General features: G+C 35.9%; 1 protein-coding gene across 2 annotated transcripts in view; it reads left to right on the top strand.

The window, feature by feature from the left end:
• Positions 1-15517, top strand: part of RAB3GAP2 (RAB3 GTPase activating non-catalytic protein subunit 2) — a 48624-nt gene that overhangs the window by 13061 nt on the left and 20046 nt on the right. The window contains exons 3-18 of one of the 2 annotated variants that reach the window (XM_075496456.1): positions 1571-1694; positions 3297-3378; positions 5572-5619; positions 5736-5811; positions 5958-6059; positions 7177-7276; positions 8160-8252; positions 9100-9248; positions 10249-10328; positions 10441-10530; positions 11347-11486; positions 13243-13459; positions 13800-13943; positions 14215-14297; positions 14859-14923; positions 15352-15442. In XM_075496456.1, the coding sequence (XP_075352571.1) occupies positions 1571-1694; positions 3297-3378; positions 5572-5619; positions 5736-5811; positions 5958-6059; positions 7177-7276; positions 8160-8252; positions 9100-9248; positions 10249-10328; positions 10441-10530; positions 11347-11486; positions 13243-13459; positions 13800-13943; positions 14215-14297; positions 14859-14923; positions 15352-15442 (1684 nt within the window). Of the gene's footprint in view, positions 1-1570; positions 1695-3296; positions 3379-5571; positions 5620-5735; positions 5812-5957; positions 6060-7176; positions 7277-8153; positions 8253-9099; positions 9249-10248; positions 10329-10440; positions 10531-11346; positions 11487-13242; positions 13460-13799; positions 13944-14214; positions 14298-14858; positions 14924-15351; positions 15443-15517 lie in introns of both variants that reach the window. The other variant, XM_075496455.1, reaches the window with a different exon arrangement.

The raw sequence follows: 15517 nt of genomic DNA, 5'->3' as shown, positions 1-15517 counted from the left end.
TTGTCTTTAGATTTCAAGTTCTTTGTTTATGCATGCAGATAATGTCATTTAAATTCTCTGAGATATAATTTTAATTCCTTTTAATCCTTAGAAAACCCTTTCATTTCTGTTTCTTTTTCCTCAGTTTGAAAATCATTACATTAAAAATTACTAAAAGGATTTTCTTTGGGTTTTGGTTGTGTGTTTTTATACATGATATGTTTATCTCTGTCATGAGGAGTTAAAGTTGTCATGAGTATCCCAGTCAACTTCACCTCTTTATAAAATTTTGAAAAATGTCAGTAATTAGGGAAAATGTGTTGCTATAGAAATTGGTATCCATTGACAGACAAAAATGACATGAAAATAGGATGTCGTCTTGCACAAAGAAGGTGATAGTGTGGACAGAGATAGGTAGCTGAATATTTGTACTGTGCTAATGTAGACTTTATGTTGGACATACAGGGTATTCTTGTGTGCACAAAGTGACTGTTTTTATGGTACAACCTTACAAAAGGAAATAAATGTAACCAGTAGCTGATCATGAGTATGATACGTAAATTCTTCCTACTTTTTTCTTCTGCCTGGAGTAGATGTGTATATTTTCAAGTACGTGCAACTTTATTACAACAGAATAAATTGCACAGATCAGAAAACGATCACACTGTAAGTTGTTGGGCTTTTTGTTTGTGTATAAGGGCTTTGAGATACTAGAGGATGGAGGAGTATTTTGGAGGGCCGGGAGGAGGTAGGATTGGATATCTGGCTATGGAAATGCAGACTGTGGACAGGGGAAAGTGATTTTATTGCTGTGATCAAGGCAAGAGGATGGAGCTAAGAAAGCCCGAGTAGCATCTCTGAGAGACCTTGTAGGAGTCTGCTCAAAAGCTATTACCTACCTTCTGCCTTTGAACTGTGATTAGCAGGAGCTATGCGTATTTGTTCTTCAGTCAAATATTTGGCTTGTTCCTTAGAGGAAAAAAAGGTGCAATCATTTTGCTTTTATATGTAACGATGGTGCTTAATTTACCCATTGTTAAACCCTTAAAATTTGGCACTTCTTAGTATGAATTTGTTTCTTTGTAATGTTCCTTATTGTGGAAAGGCACATGATGATACCCTGTTGCATGTGACCATGAGGCTATAGTGTGAATGCCAGCTTAGTTACTTTCTTCTTATGTGCATATATTTACTCAGTGCTGGTCCAGTGTATAAGCTTGGATAAATTGTTTATTTTGAGTATGGATTATAATGAGAATAACTAAAGAGATTCTTTCCAGTCTCTAATCAATAATAATAAAACTTTAAGTCTCCTTCTGTTAGTGTCTCTTTGGTGAAAGGAGAAGATTTTGAGGAGTAGAGTTAGTGATGAGTACTTCTTTGTTTTCTGTTTTGTAAACACACAGATAGAATTAGTGTAAGGTTGATGCATTTCTCATGGCTTTTCATGCAAGTTGGAGCTCTAGTGACTTGATAGGTAATAGTCCATTTGGCACTGGTATTGAGGGCAAGCCAAAACGTTGGCACGAATCTTGCAAGTGCTGCTGTGTTTAAAAATTGTTGCATACATTGATTAAAACTTTACCTGTAGGAAGAAGAGGAATCTACTTCCAAGAACCAGAGAAATTACTGGCTGCAGGACTGTGTGTTGTCCTTGTCACCAACAAATGACCTGATGGTAATAGCTAATGAACAGAAAGCAGTCTTTTTAGTGCGTAAGTATACATTCTTTTATATATACACACACACACTAGTACATTTAATAGTAATCAGGACAAGATTGTGTCATCGTCACACACACACACACGCACCCACCCCGGCCCCACCTGCTTACCCCCAAGTTGTACCTTCAAGAATTTTGGGAGTGTTTTGTAATACACATCATGCATTTTTTAGGTATTGCTTGGCAAGTAAGTTGTTTTGCCTTTAGTTCTCAGCTATAGTTTGATCTGAGAAAACTATTTTATCATGAATAATTAAATTTAATATATAGTACAACTACCCAGTTGTTTGAGATGCTCAGAGATCTTTACGTTAATGGTGCTCAATAAGCAAAACAAAACTTTTATATTAATTTTAGCCATTAAGAAATATTTGACCTTATTTTTCTTTTCCCTTGAAAAAAATGAGCTAACTGAGCCCGTGTCACTTGGAGGAGGGAGCATTCAGGTGGATTGTTTTTTAAGATTTCCACCTTTGGTAGAAAATTATTCTCCATCTTGAAGAATGGATGGCTGTATATTTTATTCTAAAGCAGGGCTCTCAGAACTCTTTTAAAGGTACTGTTAGTAATATATGAACACTGATCAGCCAGCTGCTGTTTACATACGTGCTGTTGCCTAGGGTGCTGGTGCTATTAACAGCTGCAGTTGGTGGCACGTGAGCATGATGAAGGGAAACCTCCTGACATGGGGAATATTATACCATTTTAAAACAAAAACAGGCTGTTGAAGCTCCGAGTTACGTAATTAGGCAGATTGCATTGAGTTGTCATGCTGCATGTGTCATTCCCTGCAAAGTTGTGTGTTCCAAAACTGGTGTAGGTTAGTCACTAATTTTTCACAGAAAATGAAAAGATAGGAACTTTCTGAAGAATATTGCTATTGGATTGAGAATAAGGAGACGATTTAGCTCACCTGCTGGAGAACTGCTTCTGCTGAACTGCACAGTGGCAACTTACCACACAATGGCAGAAGTGTCCCTGTGTCTCAGGTGTCAGACAAATGGCACACGACACTATAATTTTTTTTTTTTTTCAGTATTCCATTGGCACCTGGGAGATGGTTCAACAATCAAATGTCATCTGTAATAGCACCCCGTGAATAACAAAGTGTAGTGTTTTCTAACCTTGATGATGATGCGATGATTAAAAATTGTCAGATTTAATGCAGGATTCCCATTTCGTCTTGGGGGTTAAAATTAAAATTTTCTATTTGTTTAAGCTCATTTTCAGTAATCAACCCAGAAGAAGTTTGCCCTTGCTTAGTACTTTTCTCCTAAGGATCCCTGTTTCATTAATTGAACCTTTTAAAATTTGATGAAGTAGATATCACTGTATAAACCTTTTTAAACAAAACTAGGCATTTCAGAATTTCAGTAGTATGTTGTTCCACGTAAATTTCTAAGAAAACATGGGAGTTCTGTAGCGAAGTCACTAAAAAATGTGTTATTTTTATGGTCTTCAAGGTTTGTAATTGGTATTTAATCTAATTGTGGTAGGATGTATCGTACAGAAGAGAAGGATTAGGAATAGAACTACATCCGAGAGATGCAAAACATTACAGTTTTATAGATGGTGTCTTTGTTCTTAATGGCAGCTAAATGGAAGCACAGTGACAAGGGAAAAGAGGAAATGCAATATGCTGTTGGCTGGAGCGGCTCTCTGAATGTTGAAGAAGGGTAGGTGTTGAAATACACCTGTGATTAAAATATCATTTTCATGTTTAATAATTAGTAGCATATGCTTTTTACTTGTACCTCTTTTTTTTTTTTTTTCTTTCATCCAAGTGCATTCATGGTCTTTTGCATTTCAATGTTGAAAACAGAAATGGAGTAACCTGGGTGATCAGAAACATTGTCTGCAAAGGTCACTCTTCATGCATAGCGTGATATCTCAGAACAAGCTCATACAAATTAACAGAGGTACTGTGTGTGCAAATCAGTGTATTTGCATATAATGTAGACATTTTAATAGATCTGGGTTATCATGCTTTTTATAAGTTCCTGTTCTAGAATGAAAAAAAAAGTATATGTACCCTTTTTGAAAATCTACTTTTATAGTAGAGATGAAATTTTGTTAGGGGATGTTGCAACTGGAAATGTTGTTTTAAAAATACTTCTTTTAATTTCCAAAACCTCAAGCAAATATAAAGTCATCTTTCTGGTCAAGAAGTCACTCCAAATTATAAGCAGTGAGGAACATTCATGTGATAGAAAAAGTGTTCATCTTTTGAGATGCAGTGAACTTCATCTATGCTTTTCATTTTTTACCTCCATTTTAAATATCCTCTTACAGTTTCAGTCACTTTTAGAAATGGTTTTGGACTTCCAAGTCATTTAGCGGACTTGGAAAATTTGCTTTGGTCATACATTTGGTATTTATACAATATTTCTGCTTGATCTGTCTCCGAATAACCAGACAGATGCTTTCTCAAATCTCCCATATGGAAGAGGATTTTGCATTTCATTATTAAGTTTGCAGCCTTGAGTTGCTGTCTTCCTTTGAACATGCTCCCTATTGGCTTCAACCTTCTGTTATGCTGCAGGAGGTGTTGACTTAATCAGCCTCTCTCCAATCTGTAAAAATCATCATCCTTTTTTATAAACCTGCTGCCGCCACACATTTGAACTGTTTTATGTGCATCTCTAAGTTTTTTTCCCCCGTACTACCACTGAAATTACTCTGTCATCTTTTATTAAAAAAACGGAAAAGATATTCTCTTTGGGGTTGATTTTTTACTACTGTTACAGCCCTAAGAGGCACTATCGTATGGAAGAGGTAGCGTTCTTTAGATAGACACAGTTATATTCACTACATCTTGATTTAAGTTTTGCGAGTGTTTCCTGTGAGGGTTCGATTTCTGTGGAAGTGTAAATATGGCAATTACTGTCAGATTGTCAAAAGACTTGACTTCTTTTTGCCCAAAGTTGCCTTCAGCTGATAATGTTCTGTGGTAGCTAAGCTTTGCTATTGGAAGATGAGATTTCACTGAGATATGTAACATTGCTTTGAAGTTGTAATTGAATTGCAACTCATGTCAAACTTGCATTTAGAAAGCTTTTTTTCTGTAATTGTCTAGCCTGATTATTTAATCACTCCTTGGGGATTGGAGGTGACCTGAAATGCAAATAATCAACAGTACTGCAGGCTTATATGCTTTAGGTGCTGTTTGGGATGTCATCTTGAATTTATATGCTCTTTCATAAAACCTTTTTACTGCTTCTGTTTCCCCAGACAGTGTAAAACATTCTATTGTGCTAACAGTTAAATAACTTTTGATTTGAGATATTGAGGCCTGCTCATCTGCTTGCCTTCTGGATGCTTTGCCTGCCATGCATTTAGCATGCTGAGTTACTGCGTTAACTGGGAAGACCATGTTAGCTCTTCAAATGCTCTCAAATTATAAAGCGGTGAAATGTAATGGATATAAAATCTACCTAATTGCATAATGTATTTCAAAAATTTATTTTGATAAGTATAGTTAAGTTGTTTTTTAAAAAAAAGTGGTTGTTCTTGGTATATCATTATAAATCAGAAAAAAATGACTTATCTTTAGGTACATGAGATTTAACTTGAGTCATTACTGAAGAGTACTGGCAGAATAATCAGTCTGTGAATGATGAAAGACGACATTAACAAGCTGTAATAAGCACTCATTCAATCTATTTGGGGACTCTTGAACTTCTAATTGAAAATGTCTTTAAAATGAAAGGGTGTTTTTTGCCTTTTTAGCATGAATTTGATAAATTGTGTGCTGCATTAATATATTGTTAAAATATTAAAAATGCTGACTCTGCAAGATCTCTTGTGTAGAGCAAAATTTCACACCTGGAGAAAAAACAGCCTCATTAGTTTTATCCTTCTGTTTCTAGTGAATGTGTGAGTAGCGTATTGTGTATCCCATTGGCAAGTCAAAAGAGGTAAGGATTGATATTCTTATGTATATGCATCATCAGTCTCCTTACATTACACTTTTGTATGTCTACAGCTTAGAGCAGGATTTGGTTTTAACTTCTAGTATATCTTTGTGAAACAGGAGTTCCACAGGCCGTCCTGATTGGACCTGCATTGTTGTTGGCTTCACCTCTGGCTATGTTCGTTTTTACACCGAGGTATGTTTCTCAGCGTGGCAGGCCCACAGCAAGCTATTGTAATAAACAACTATTTCTATAAAACTTCTGTTTCTGCAGACGGTGCTTTTTGCCTTCCCTAAGAAAAGGGACAGAAAAGTTCATGTTTATTATTCTTTCTCTTCTAGAATGGAGTACTGCTTCTTGCACAGCTTTTAAATGAAGATCCTGTCCTACAGCTCAAGTGCAGAACCTATGAAATTCCCAGGCATCCTGGTGTCACAGAACAGGTTTTGTCAGATTATTTCAAAAGCGAAGTGGCAGTGTTATGGGGTATGGAAGGGAGTCTTCTCTGTGAATCCTGTGTGTCCTTTACCAGTTTTTGATGGGTGGACAATTCCTGGGAACAAGAGACTCTGGATTTCTTGTTCTAGAAGTATTCATGCCTGTATAGTTTGAGGATTCAGAATTTCTTTTTATTTTTTGGATTATTTAGTTAGCTCTGTAGACTTGTTCTGTTTTTCTCTGTGTTAATCTTGCAAAGGAAGGCTTGATTCATTTCCTGTTTATTCATTAATGTGCACAAAATACAATAATGTATGGATGAAAGGAGAAAACGCAACTTGACAGGTGCCAAGAGCATATGTACTCATTCATAAGAAGTTATCTTAATTATTTCACAGAGAAGATAGCCGAAAATTAAAACCATCTTTATAGGAGATAGTGCTAGGAACCTGCATGTTGTCATGAGTATTTCCTGCAGAGAAGACTCTTGTAGAGCTCAAGCTATTTGGTAGAAAATCCAGCTTTCTTTGCTCTTGGCTGAGTTGGCATGCTTTATGCAGAAAACTAATGAAGTTACAGAAATTTCCAAGTTTGCTTTAAACAAGTGGTCATGTGATTTAGCATGACATTTTGGGATCAGTTTTGAAATACAGAAGCATTAAGGAATTTGAGTCTTGAATTTATATCACCAAATTAGCATTTATGTGCCCAAGTGGTAATTTAGGCGCTAATCCAGTTTCAGAATTTGGCTCGTAAAACCTTGATACTTGCATTCTAGATAAACCTGTTTTTCTGTGGCCTTCACAAGCTGCTGTAACTTTTGTGTTTCCTCCCTAAGCCATAAAATATATTAAGCAAACATAAAAGTCATTGAAAGAAGATAAAAATATAAAATTATGTGCCTAAATAATTTATTCGTATATCGGATGGTTTAATACTGAATTTCTGTAGTTTTACCTTATTCTGTTGCCTTGGGCTTGTTAGATATTAACTGTTTGGATGCAATCCTCATACTCATGTAGTTCATAGTATAAAAAGCTAGAAAACCAGCTGTTACAACAGTAACTAATTTTTGGGGTGGTTTTTTTTTTTTTGTCGCTCTTCTCTCGCTTTCTTCCACAGAATGAAGAAGTAAGTATCTTGTACCCAGCAGCAATTGTGACAATTGATGGTTTCAGCCTCTTTCAGTCCCTTCGTGCATGTCGAAATCAGGTAGCAAGAGGTATGTTTGAGAGGAAATGTATATTTCTGACTCTGTTAATAGTACTTTACATTACATGAAATTTACTTATGTTTATTAAATATCAAATCAAGGTGGAATTTGGATCTTCCTTGCTTGTCCATCAATATATAGGCCTCTACTGCATACAAGGAAATTTCTTCCTCTACAGAAAATGTTCTCGGAGCACAAGTTGTCCGAGTATCATTGGCTGTCTTGTACATTCTCACCACAATACTGTGTACTGGTTTTGGCTGGGATAGAGTTAATTTTCTTCATAGTAGCTGGTATGGTGATGTGTTTTGGATTCATGATGAAAACAGCGTCGCTAACACATGGATGTTTTAGCTGTTGCTAAACAGTGCTTACACAGCGTCAAGGCCTTTTTTGTTTCATGATCATTTATATTTGTTGTAATAGATATTTTGAAGAGTTTCAGTCATCGCTTTAGTTTTACCACTGTTCTTACCTCACAGTTACATATCTAGTGAATGTGCTGACTTTGCAAATACTTTGGCGGGGGGTTTCCACTAAAACATGCTCAGACCACAGAAATAAATTGTAGTAGCACTTTAAAATTGTACAGAATATTAAACCATGAATGACTAGTAAAACAAAGGTCTCTGCAAGCACAAAATATAGTTGTGATAGAATATCATGTGCAATTTTATTCAGTTAATTTTTTAAAATGTTTTAATTTCATTAAGGTATGTATTTCAAAAGGCCATTTTAGCTCAGCGGGTGTTTAAATGTATGTTAATTTAAAACTAGGTTATTTTGTGACTTCAGATTGCATCAATTTTTTTTTTCCCCTCTGTTATGCTATGACTTTGTCTTTTACTCAGTAGGAATTTTTTTGTGTTTTATCAACTTTTGTCAGCTGCAGCATCTGGCAATGAGAATGTTCAGCCTCCACCATTAGCTTATAAGAAGTGGGGTTTGCAAGATGTGGATACGATTGTTGACCATGCTAGTATTGGTAAGCATTTCTGTTTAATTTCAAATATTTGGCTTAAATGAAACGGAATGTTTTTGTGCTGTTAAATTTGGGGTGAGAGCACTTAGTGGAACTGGCTGGATAGAAATAAATAGTGGGAGAAGCCTGTTGTAGTAAATGATCTCATTTAACCATCATCAAAAAAGTATTTTACTTTCTCTTCTAGTCTAGATTGAGCCTCCCCTCTCCACCTGAGGGGAAGAAAGGAAGTTACAGCTGTAGCTCTCTTGTCCTCTCTTGTTTGGTAAGAAACAGCCAAGAGAAGCTAGATCAGATGCAGTTATTCCCATTTCTGCCAGGTTAAAGAGTGGTCTGTCAGGCAGGTTAAGACTGGTGTGGGTCTTTCCTGAGTCTAGTACATAAAGAAACTAAAGTTTGAGATTGCTCCTTGCCAAAAAAGGCAAACCTATAGGCTCTCAAAGACTTTTACTCCTTGGGAATTTGCAGAAGCCCAGGTTCTTGTCAGGCAGGCAGATCTGAGGGACACTAAGCTTCATTTCTCTTCCACCCTTTTTGCAAAAGCACGCAAGAGGTCAGAAGGGGGCTAACGAGGCAGGTGAAGTGAATTTGGTAGGTGTGTTTTACCTGCTGAACTCTGCTGAAGTTTTTTTTTTTCTTCTAAACAAACCAACTATGCTTTATAATTATCTGAGTACATTAGGTTATTTGTGCAGTGTTCTTTGGAATTTCTGTGGTTAAAGCTGCTTTCCTCCCTTCCCTCTGAATGTTAGCTGGTCAGTCAAGAAGGCAGGAATATATTTAGACTTTTAGAGCAATTTCATACCTTTGTTCTGAAAGTATAAGACATTCACTTTAATGTTTTTGTTAGGCATCATGACACTGTCTCCTTTTGATCAAATGAAGACTGCCTCCAATATAGGTGGATATAATGCAGCTATAAAAAACAGCCCACCTGCTATGTCTCAGTATGTTACTGTTGGATCCAATCCTTTCACTGGTTTCTTTTTTGCCCTGGAGGTATGTACTACAAAGCTGACCTGCTGAAACTTTGAATAATTAATCCTTCTCTTTTCTGTATGGGTATTTCTGAAGTATTCCTATGTTCATTTTACACTGACATTTTCCCCTCTTCTTGATCTTCTGAAACTGGAATGATTTGGAGTAGATGTGATAGTAATGTCTACCACAGGTTCCTGCTGATGAGAATTTTTTTTTAAAATCTTCAAATGAATGTGATATTCAAGTAATTTTTTTATTTTTTCAGTTGTTAATTTATTGCCAATTAAGTAATGTAAGTTTAAAAAAAAAAATTAGGTTGAGATTGCGTAAACATGCATCTTAAGGATTTTTGGAGGCCTTTGGCCTTTGATCATGTACACATGCGGGCTGAGTATACTGTGGTGATTCATATAGTGGAACTACTACTTGTAGAAGAAAACTGCAACTTATGCTTAATGATACCTGTAGCACACTTCTGTCTTCTTCTGTTGTATTGGAGGAGAGAGAAGGATGGCAATGTAGCTGTGTGTCGTGTACATGCAGACCCTACGTGTGTGCTGTCCTTATTAGGATCAAAAGTTGATTGAAATGCTAGAATCAGAATTTTGATTTTGTACTCGCTTTTCCAATATATTTATGAAAAAATCTGCTTACGTTGATATTTGCAAGGATGCCAAAGCCATACACCAGCTAACTCTCCATGATAAATCATACACAGGGTTTTTTTAACTTCTGTTGCAGACAAACATACTGAACTACCAGTGACTTGCAGGAGGATTTTGAAATGGTAAAGAGATGTCAGAATGGCTTTTCTGGGGGCAATGAATTAAAATTTTGCAGAGTCTTAAAGCTATGCTTTCTGAGCTGAAAGTCCATAGGAGGCCTGAAAAACTATTCTGCAGTTGAGTTCAGTGTAAGAACTATTTCTTGGCTTTCTAAACACTTTGTTCCTTCATTTCAGGGTAGCTCACAGCTGACTATTTCTTGACTTTCTAAACACTTCATTCCTTTCTTTCAGGGTAGCTCACAGCCACTGTTGTCTCATGTTGCCTTAGCAGTTGCAAGTAAACTGACTTCAGCATTATTTAATGCTGCCAGGTAATAACATAAAAAATTACATTAAATTATTTTTGTTTTAGTAGCTACATAATAGTTTGAGGATTTTTAGGACCATTAGTATGATTCTCCTAATGTGTTTTTCTATTGCAAGTGGCTTGCTTGGTTGGAAGAGTAAACATGAAGAAGAACCTGCCCAAAAACAGAAACCAAAAGTTGAACCGGCAACCCCATTGGCAGTGAGGCAAGTTTTACATACTGTCTCAATTGCTTTAAATCTCTTGTATTTTTAATTGTTTGAATTATTTTGAAAGGTGCATAATTGATGAACATGTTTATTTTTCTTGACTTGAAGCAGCAATGATAGTTTGCAGGTCATTTGTTTTAAACTTTGTTTCATTTCAGTTTATCATGCTGGACAAATTACTCATCTCTTTCACTTCCATTGTGAGTTGATTGTTACTGTAAAAGAACAGTGTGCACAGTTTAATGACAGTATAAGCACACGAATATCAGTCCTGAAGTTTATTACTGAAGAGCTTCAAAGAAGCCGCATGAAGTGCTTGCTGCTTAAGATAGTTTAAAGCCCCTCACAAAAAGGAGCTATCCTGTTTCCCTGTTGATTGTGGAGAGAGGAGAATGGGAACAACAGGTTGTAGCCTAATGTTTTCAAGAAAGTTGATAAAAGACTAATTTAATTCCTGATTCTTTTTCCTGATTTTTTTTTTTTTAAAGTATTCTCAAGACTAGTCGGCAATAAGAGAGGGCTTACAAAGTAACCCACTGCCCTGAGATCCTTGCCTGACAGTGCATGACAAGGCAATCGCATATCCTAGTTTCTGAACTTTGGTTTTCAGTAGGACTTTAACAGACCTACAAGATCTCCCAGTAGACAGCACAAAAACTTTTTTCAAACTTTGCTCTTAATTTTACCCATACCTTTATGTTACCTTAAAAAAAGAAATCTTAGTCCTTATAAGATACTCTGTTTACTATTTCTGAAGAAAAATAGGTATCTAGTGGTTTTGCTAGATTTTTTTTTAATTTTTTTTTTTTTTAGGTTTGGACTTCCAGATTCCCGTCGCCATGGTGAAAGAATATGTCTTTCTCCATGTAACACTTTAGCAGCAGTAACAGATGAATTTGGAAGGGTTATTTTACTGGATGTTACAAGAGGACTTGCAGTTCGCATGTGGAAAGGTATGATAGTGTATATTAGTATAGCAAATAATGTTCTTCAAAATACTGTGGCTTCTTATGTTCAGACTTAGAATTCCAAGTGTTTTTCCATTAATAAGACTTTAGTACATCGTGTTATTACAAACCAAATATTAAAGGCAGATGTAATATAAAGTCCATAAGGGTATTGTTGTACCAATCCCTGAAATACTGATATGGCCTATAGTAAATATAAGGTCTGTTTGGTTTGTATTGTATAGATTTTTTTTGTTGTTGTTTCCACAGACTGTATCCCCACAGAAAGCTTTTGACCTAATAATTTTTTCAGAAGAGCTGTAGCTCTATTCTCCAAGATTCTTTCTCTTGATAAGCTCTAGTATCTTCTTTAATTCTGCTGAGAAAATAAATAGAAGTTTGAAAAATCAGTAAGAAGACAATACAAATTGTTAGATTCTCATTTCATCATGGTGACTGTGCAAGAAGGGCAGTCTTCTAAAGTGAGGGCTTTTTGAAAAAAAATGCAGATGTTAAGCTCTCAAATTGTAATTATACCTAATATTTACAACAACTGTTATTTTTTTTCTATAGAATTAAGATTCTGCAGCTTTTTAGGAGATGGAAGATAAGTTTTAAGAACAGATAGAGAATCTCTAGCTCTCCTCTCTCCCCCATGCTACCAATTCAGAAAATTAGTGGTCATGAATATAGTAGCTACTTCAGCGACACGCTAACAGTATAATTGCTAAAGTAATCATGTTTCCCCTATGCATTCTCTTTCTCTCATATTTTGAAGCTTATTAGCTATAATATGTGCTTTCTGATATTCTTGGACATTTTTTTTCTTCATTACTGAGAGCTTCATATTATCTAGGAAGTACTGTTAGAGTCCTAAGCTTTATTTGGTAGTCAGATGCATATTTGCAATTTGCCAGCCTTTCCCCGGTGAGGCTGTTGAGATGGGAAATAGCGTTGGGGTTTTTTTTTGTTTTTGTTTTTCTTTTTTAAGCAAAGCTGTCTGCTGAATTAAATCTTTTGGATCCTACCTTTTCGCATTAATCGAGTTGTGAATACTTTTCAACCTTCTTGATATATTATATCTTTTTATAAACTTGTTTTATACATTAGTATTTCACTTGAGGACTCTTCATTTGTACTTGCTAAACCATTACATAGTTTAGTGATGTCATTAGAGCATCTCTGCCTTTCTTGTTAAGGAAGATTTTATGAGGGAAAGTATTTGTGTTACTGAGAGAGAGAGAGAGAGGGAAGATGAGTATTTTTATTGGGTGACTAAAAATTGCATTTTAATGATGAAAACATATGAATGAAAACATATGAATAAAAACTTACGTATCCCATGTAATAGGTTATGCAAATTTCCTTCCTTAAATCTTCTTTTTTTGTTGTTTTGAAACGTGAGAAATCTGGACACTTACTACAGGTCTTTCTTCTCCGAGAAGCTTTTGCATTGGTGTAATGTCCGGAGTACAGACCTGATGAGTTTTGTGGTTTTCTGTGGCTTCTTCCAGAAGAACTTGTTCCTCCCCAAAGCTTTGCTGGAGGCTGCATTTGGCTCTAAGGAGTCTTGTGGTGGGTCCTGCTCTGAGTTGATGGACCACAGTTTTTGACAGGAGTCTGGCTACGAGCCAGAGTTGCACAGTTTGAAACACAGTTTAAGACAGCTTGCTGCTGGAATAGTACTTAAGTGGGTGGTGATGTGTACTAATCATGTATTAATTTCTGTACACTAATGAACTTCTGTCTTCTCTTACAAAAGGATACCGTGGTGCAGAAGTTGGTTGGATACAGACTGTAGAGGACCTTCATGAGAGGGAAACTGAGAAGATGGATTTTTCTCCTTTTGGAAATGCACAAGGTCCAAGCAGAGTGGCTCAGTTCCTTGTGATCTATGCTCGGAGGAGAGGCATTCTGGAAGTATGGAGCACGCAGCAAGGGCCTCGAGTTGGAGCCTTCAATGTGGGGAAATATTGTAGGTAAGAAACAGTTAGCACGTAGGCATATTGGCTGCGCTCCTGCAATGAAGTGATATGTGGATATGCCAGTGGTAAAAAGTGGAAAGTGCTGGCAGGCGCTTTTGCATTGCCCACAGTGTTTCTACTGAATGCAGCTTGTTGTTGTTTTATATAAGAGGATTTTGTCGTGTTTCATCACTCTACAGTCTTTCCTGATAAACACATTTAGCAGTTATTATAAACCTTATTATATATAAACCTTAGCTTTATAAAATTTGTTGTCTTTTTATTCAGTGTGTGGAAAGGGGAGGTTGCTAATTTTGTTCTTCACTCTGAAGGTTGTGTTTTTTGTTGGTTTCAGATTGTTGTATCCTGGTTATAAAATAATGGGTCTAAACAATGTGACCAGTCAGGGATGGCAGCCCCAGACTTACCAGATATGCCTTGTTGATCCAGTCTCTGGAAGTGTGAAAACTGTCCATGTACCTTTCCATTTAGCACTGAGGTAAGGACTTTCTGTGCTCTGTATAACCAAATGAATTTCATTATTGTTTTTGGAAACAATGTTTTATTTAGAGAGAGCAATTCTGGTGTTCCTTCTCAAGCTGAATAGTACTCTGGTAGTAGTCTCATTGGTTTCTATGCATTAACTTGATTTTTATTAATGTGATGTTACCTTCAAGTAGCATAAATAATAAAAAAAAAAAAAATTTTTTTTTTCTGAATCATTCACTTTAGTTCTCTTCACTCATACAATTAAAATTATTTCCCTTCAGTGATAAAAAAAGTGAGCGAGCAAAGGATATGCATCTAGTGAAGAAGTTAAATGCTTTACTCAAAGCTAAAACCTCAGATCCAGGTAGGTTCTCTTGTATAATTTCTTAAGATTGTATGTTATCAAATGGTTCTTGTATTATCCTGTAAGGATAATACATACCTCTGTACAAACAGAGGTATGATTGCGGTACATTCTGACAGCTAGCTGTATGAGCTATGAGTTATGATCTCTAATTAGCTTGTATTTTTTTAATAAGCTACCAGATTAAATTTAATCTCATACAAGTATCCAGTATAAGCCTTGTCTGCCATGTAAATCTTAACTGAACACTACTTTGAGTGCTTGCATAAAACATGGTCTATTTGCAACCCATGATGCTATGTAATGGAGTTGAGCATTTGACTCTAGATATTCTTCTTCCTGTAAGTAATACATATTCCTTACAAAAGACGGATTTGGAGTAAGAGATGCCACTGAGCTGTTATTTTGTTTCATTTTCCCAAAGCTTATTTTGGCAACTTTTGTAATAGCGTCTTCATCTCTGTAGCGTGAACCCATGTGCATCTTAACTGTGGTGCGGGTTGACTTGCTTTTCAGAATGCATTTGAGAAATATGAATTGAAGTCGTGATTGTCTTTGCAGATTTGATTGAAACTGAAGCAAAGGAATTAATACTTGATATCAAATACCCTGCTACAAAGAAACAGGTGAATATTTAGAAGCCGGTATACTTTAACATTAGAAAAAAAAAAAATTGCGTTATCAGATTAGAGTGCTAAATCTTTTTAAATCTTTCAAAACGTGTTTTTTTTTTTTTTCCTGGAGTTACTTGAAGCAAATAATTGAGCTATTTTGGTGGGGGGTTTTTTGTTTTGTTTTTTTTTTTTGTTGGTGGTGGTGGTTTTGTTGTTGTTGTGGTTGGTTTGTGATTTCCCCAAGGCATCTTCCATGATAAAAGTCAAAGTAATGAAAAGAGAGCAAACCTTTCTGTAGGATCAGATTATGCCACAAGTATATGTGAAGACAAAATACAGATGAAAAATCATTGTCAAAGTTGTGCTTTGTTGGCTTACCCTATATGTTTTTACAGTAAAATTAACTAAATGTTTAATTCTGTTGAACGTCTGCTTAACAGGCTCTGGAAAGTATATTGACAAGTGAACGTGTGCCACTTTCATCTCTTACAAACATCACTCAGACATTAATGGATAATTTAAAAAAACAGGGTAGGTGGATATTTATTTTGCAAATACGGAGGGGCATTTGCACTTTGTCTGCACTGCTGTAAGACTATTGTAGAA

Source organism: Mycteria americana, chromosome 3 (genome assembly GCF_035582795.1).
Source record: "Mycteria americana isolate JAX WOST 10 ecotype Jacksonville Zoo and Gardens chromosome 3, USCA_MyAme_1.0, whole genome shotgun sequence".
NCBI classification, from domain to species: Eukaryota; Metazoa; Chordata; class Aves; order Ciconiiformes; family Ciconiidae; genus Mycteria; species Mycteria americana.
The sequence above is the reverse complement of the archived record's forward strand: the minus strand, read 5'-3'. Positions and strand labels throughout refer to the sequence as shown.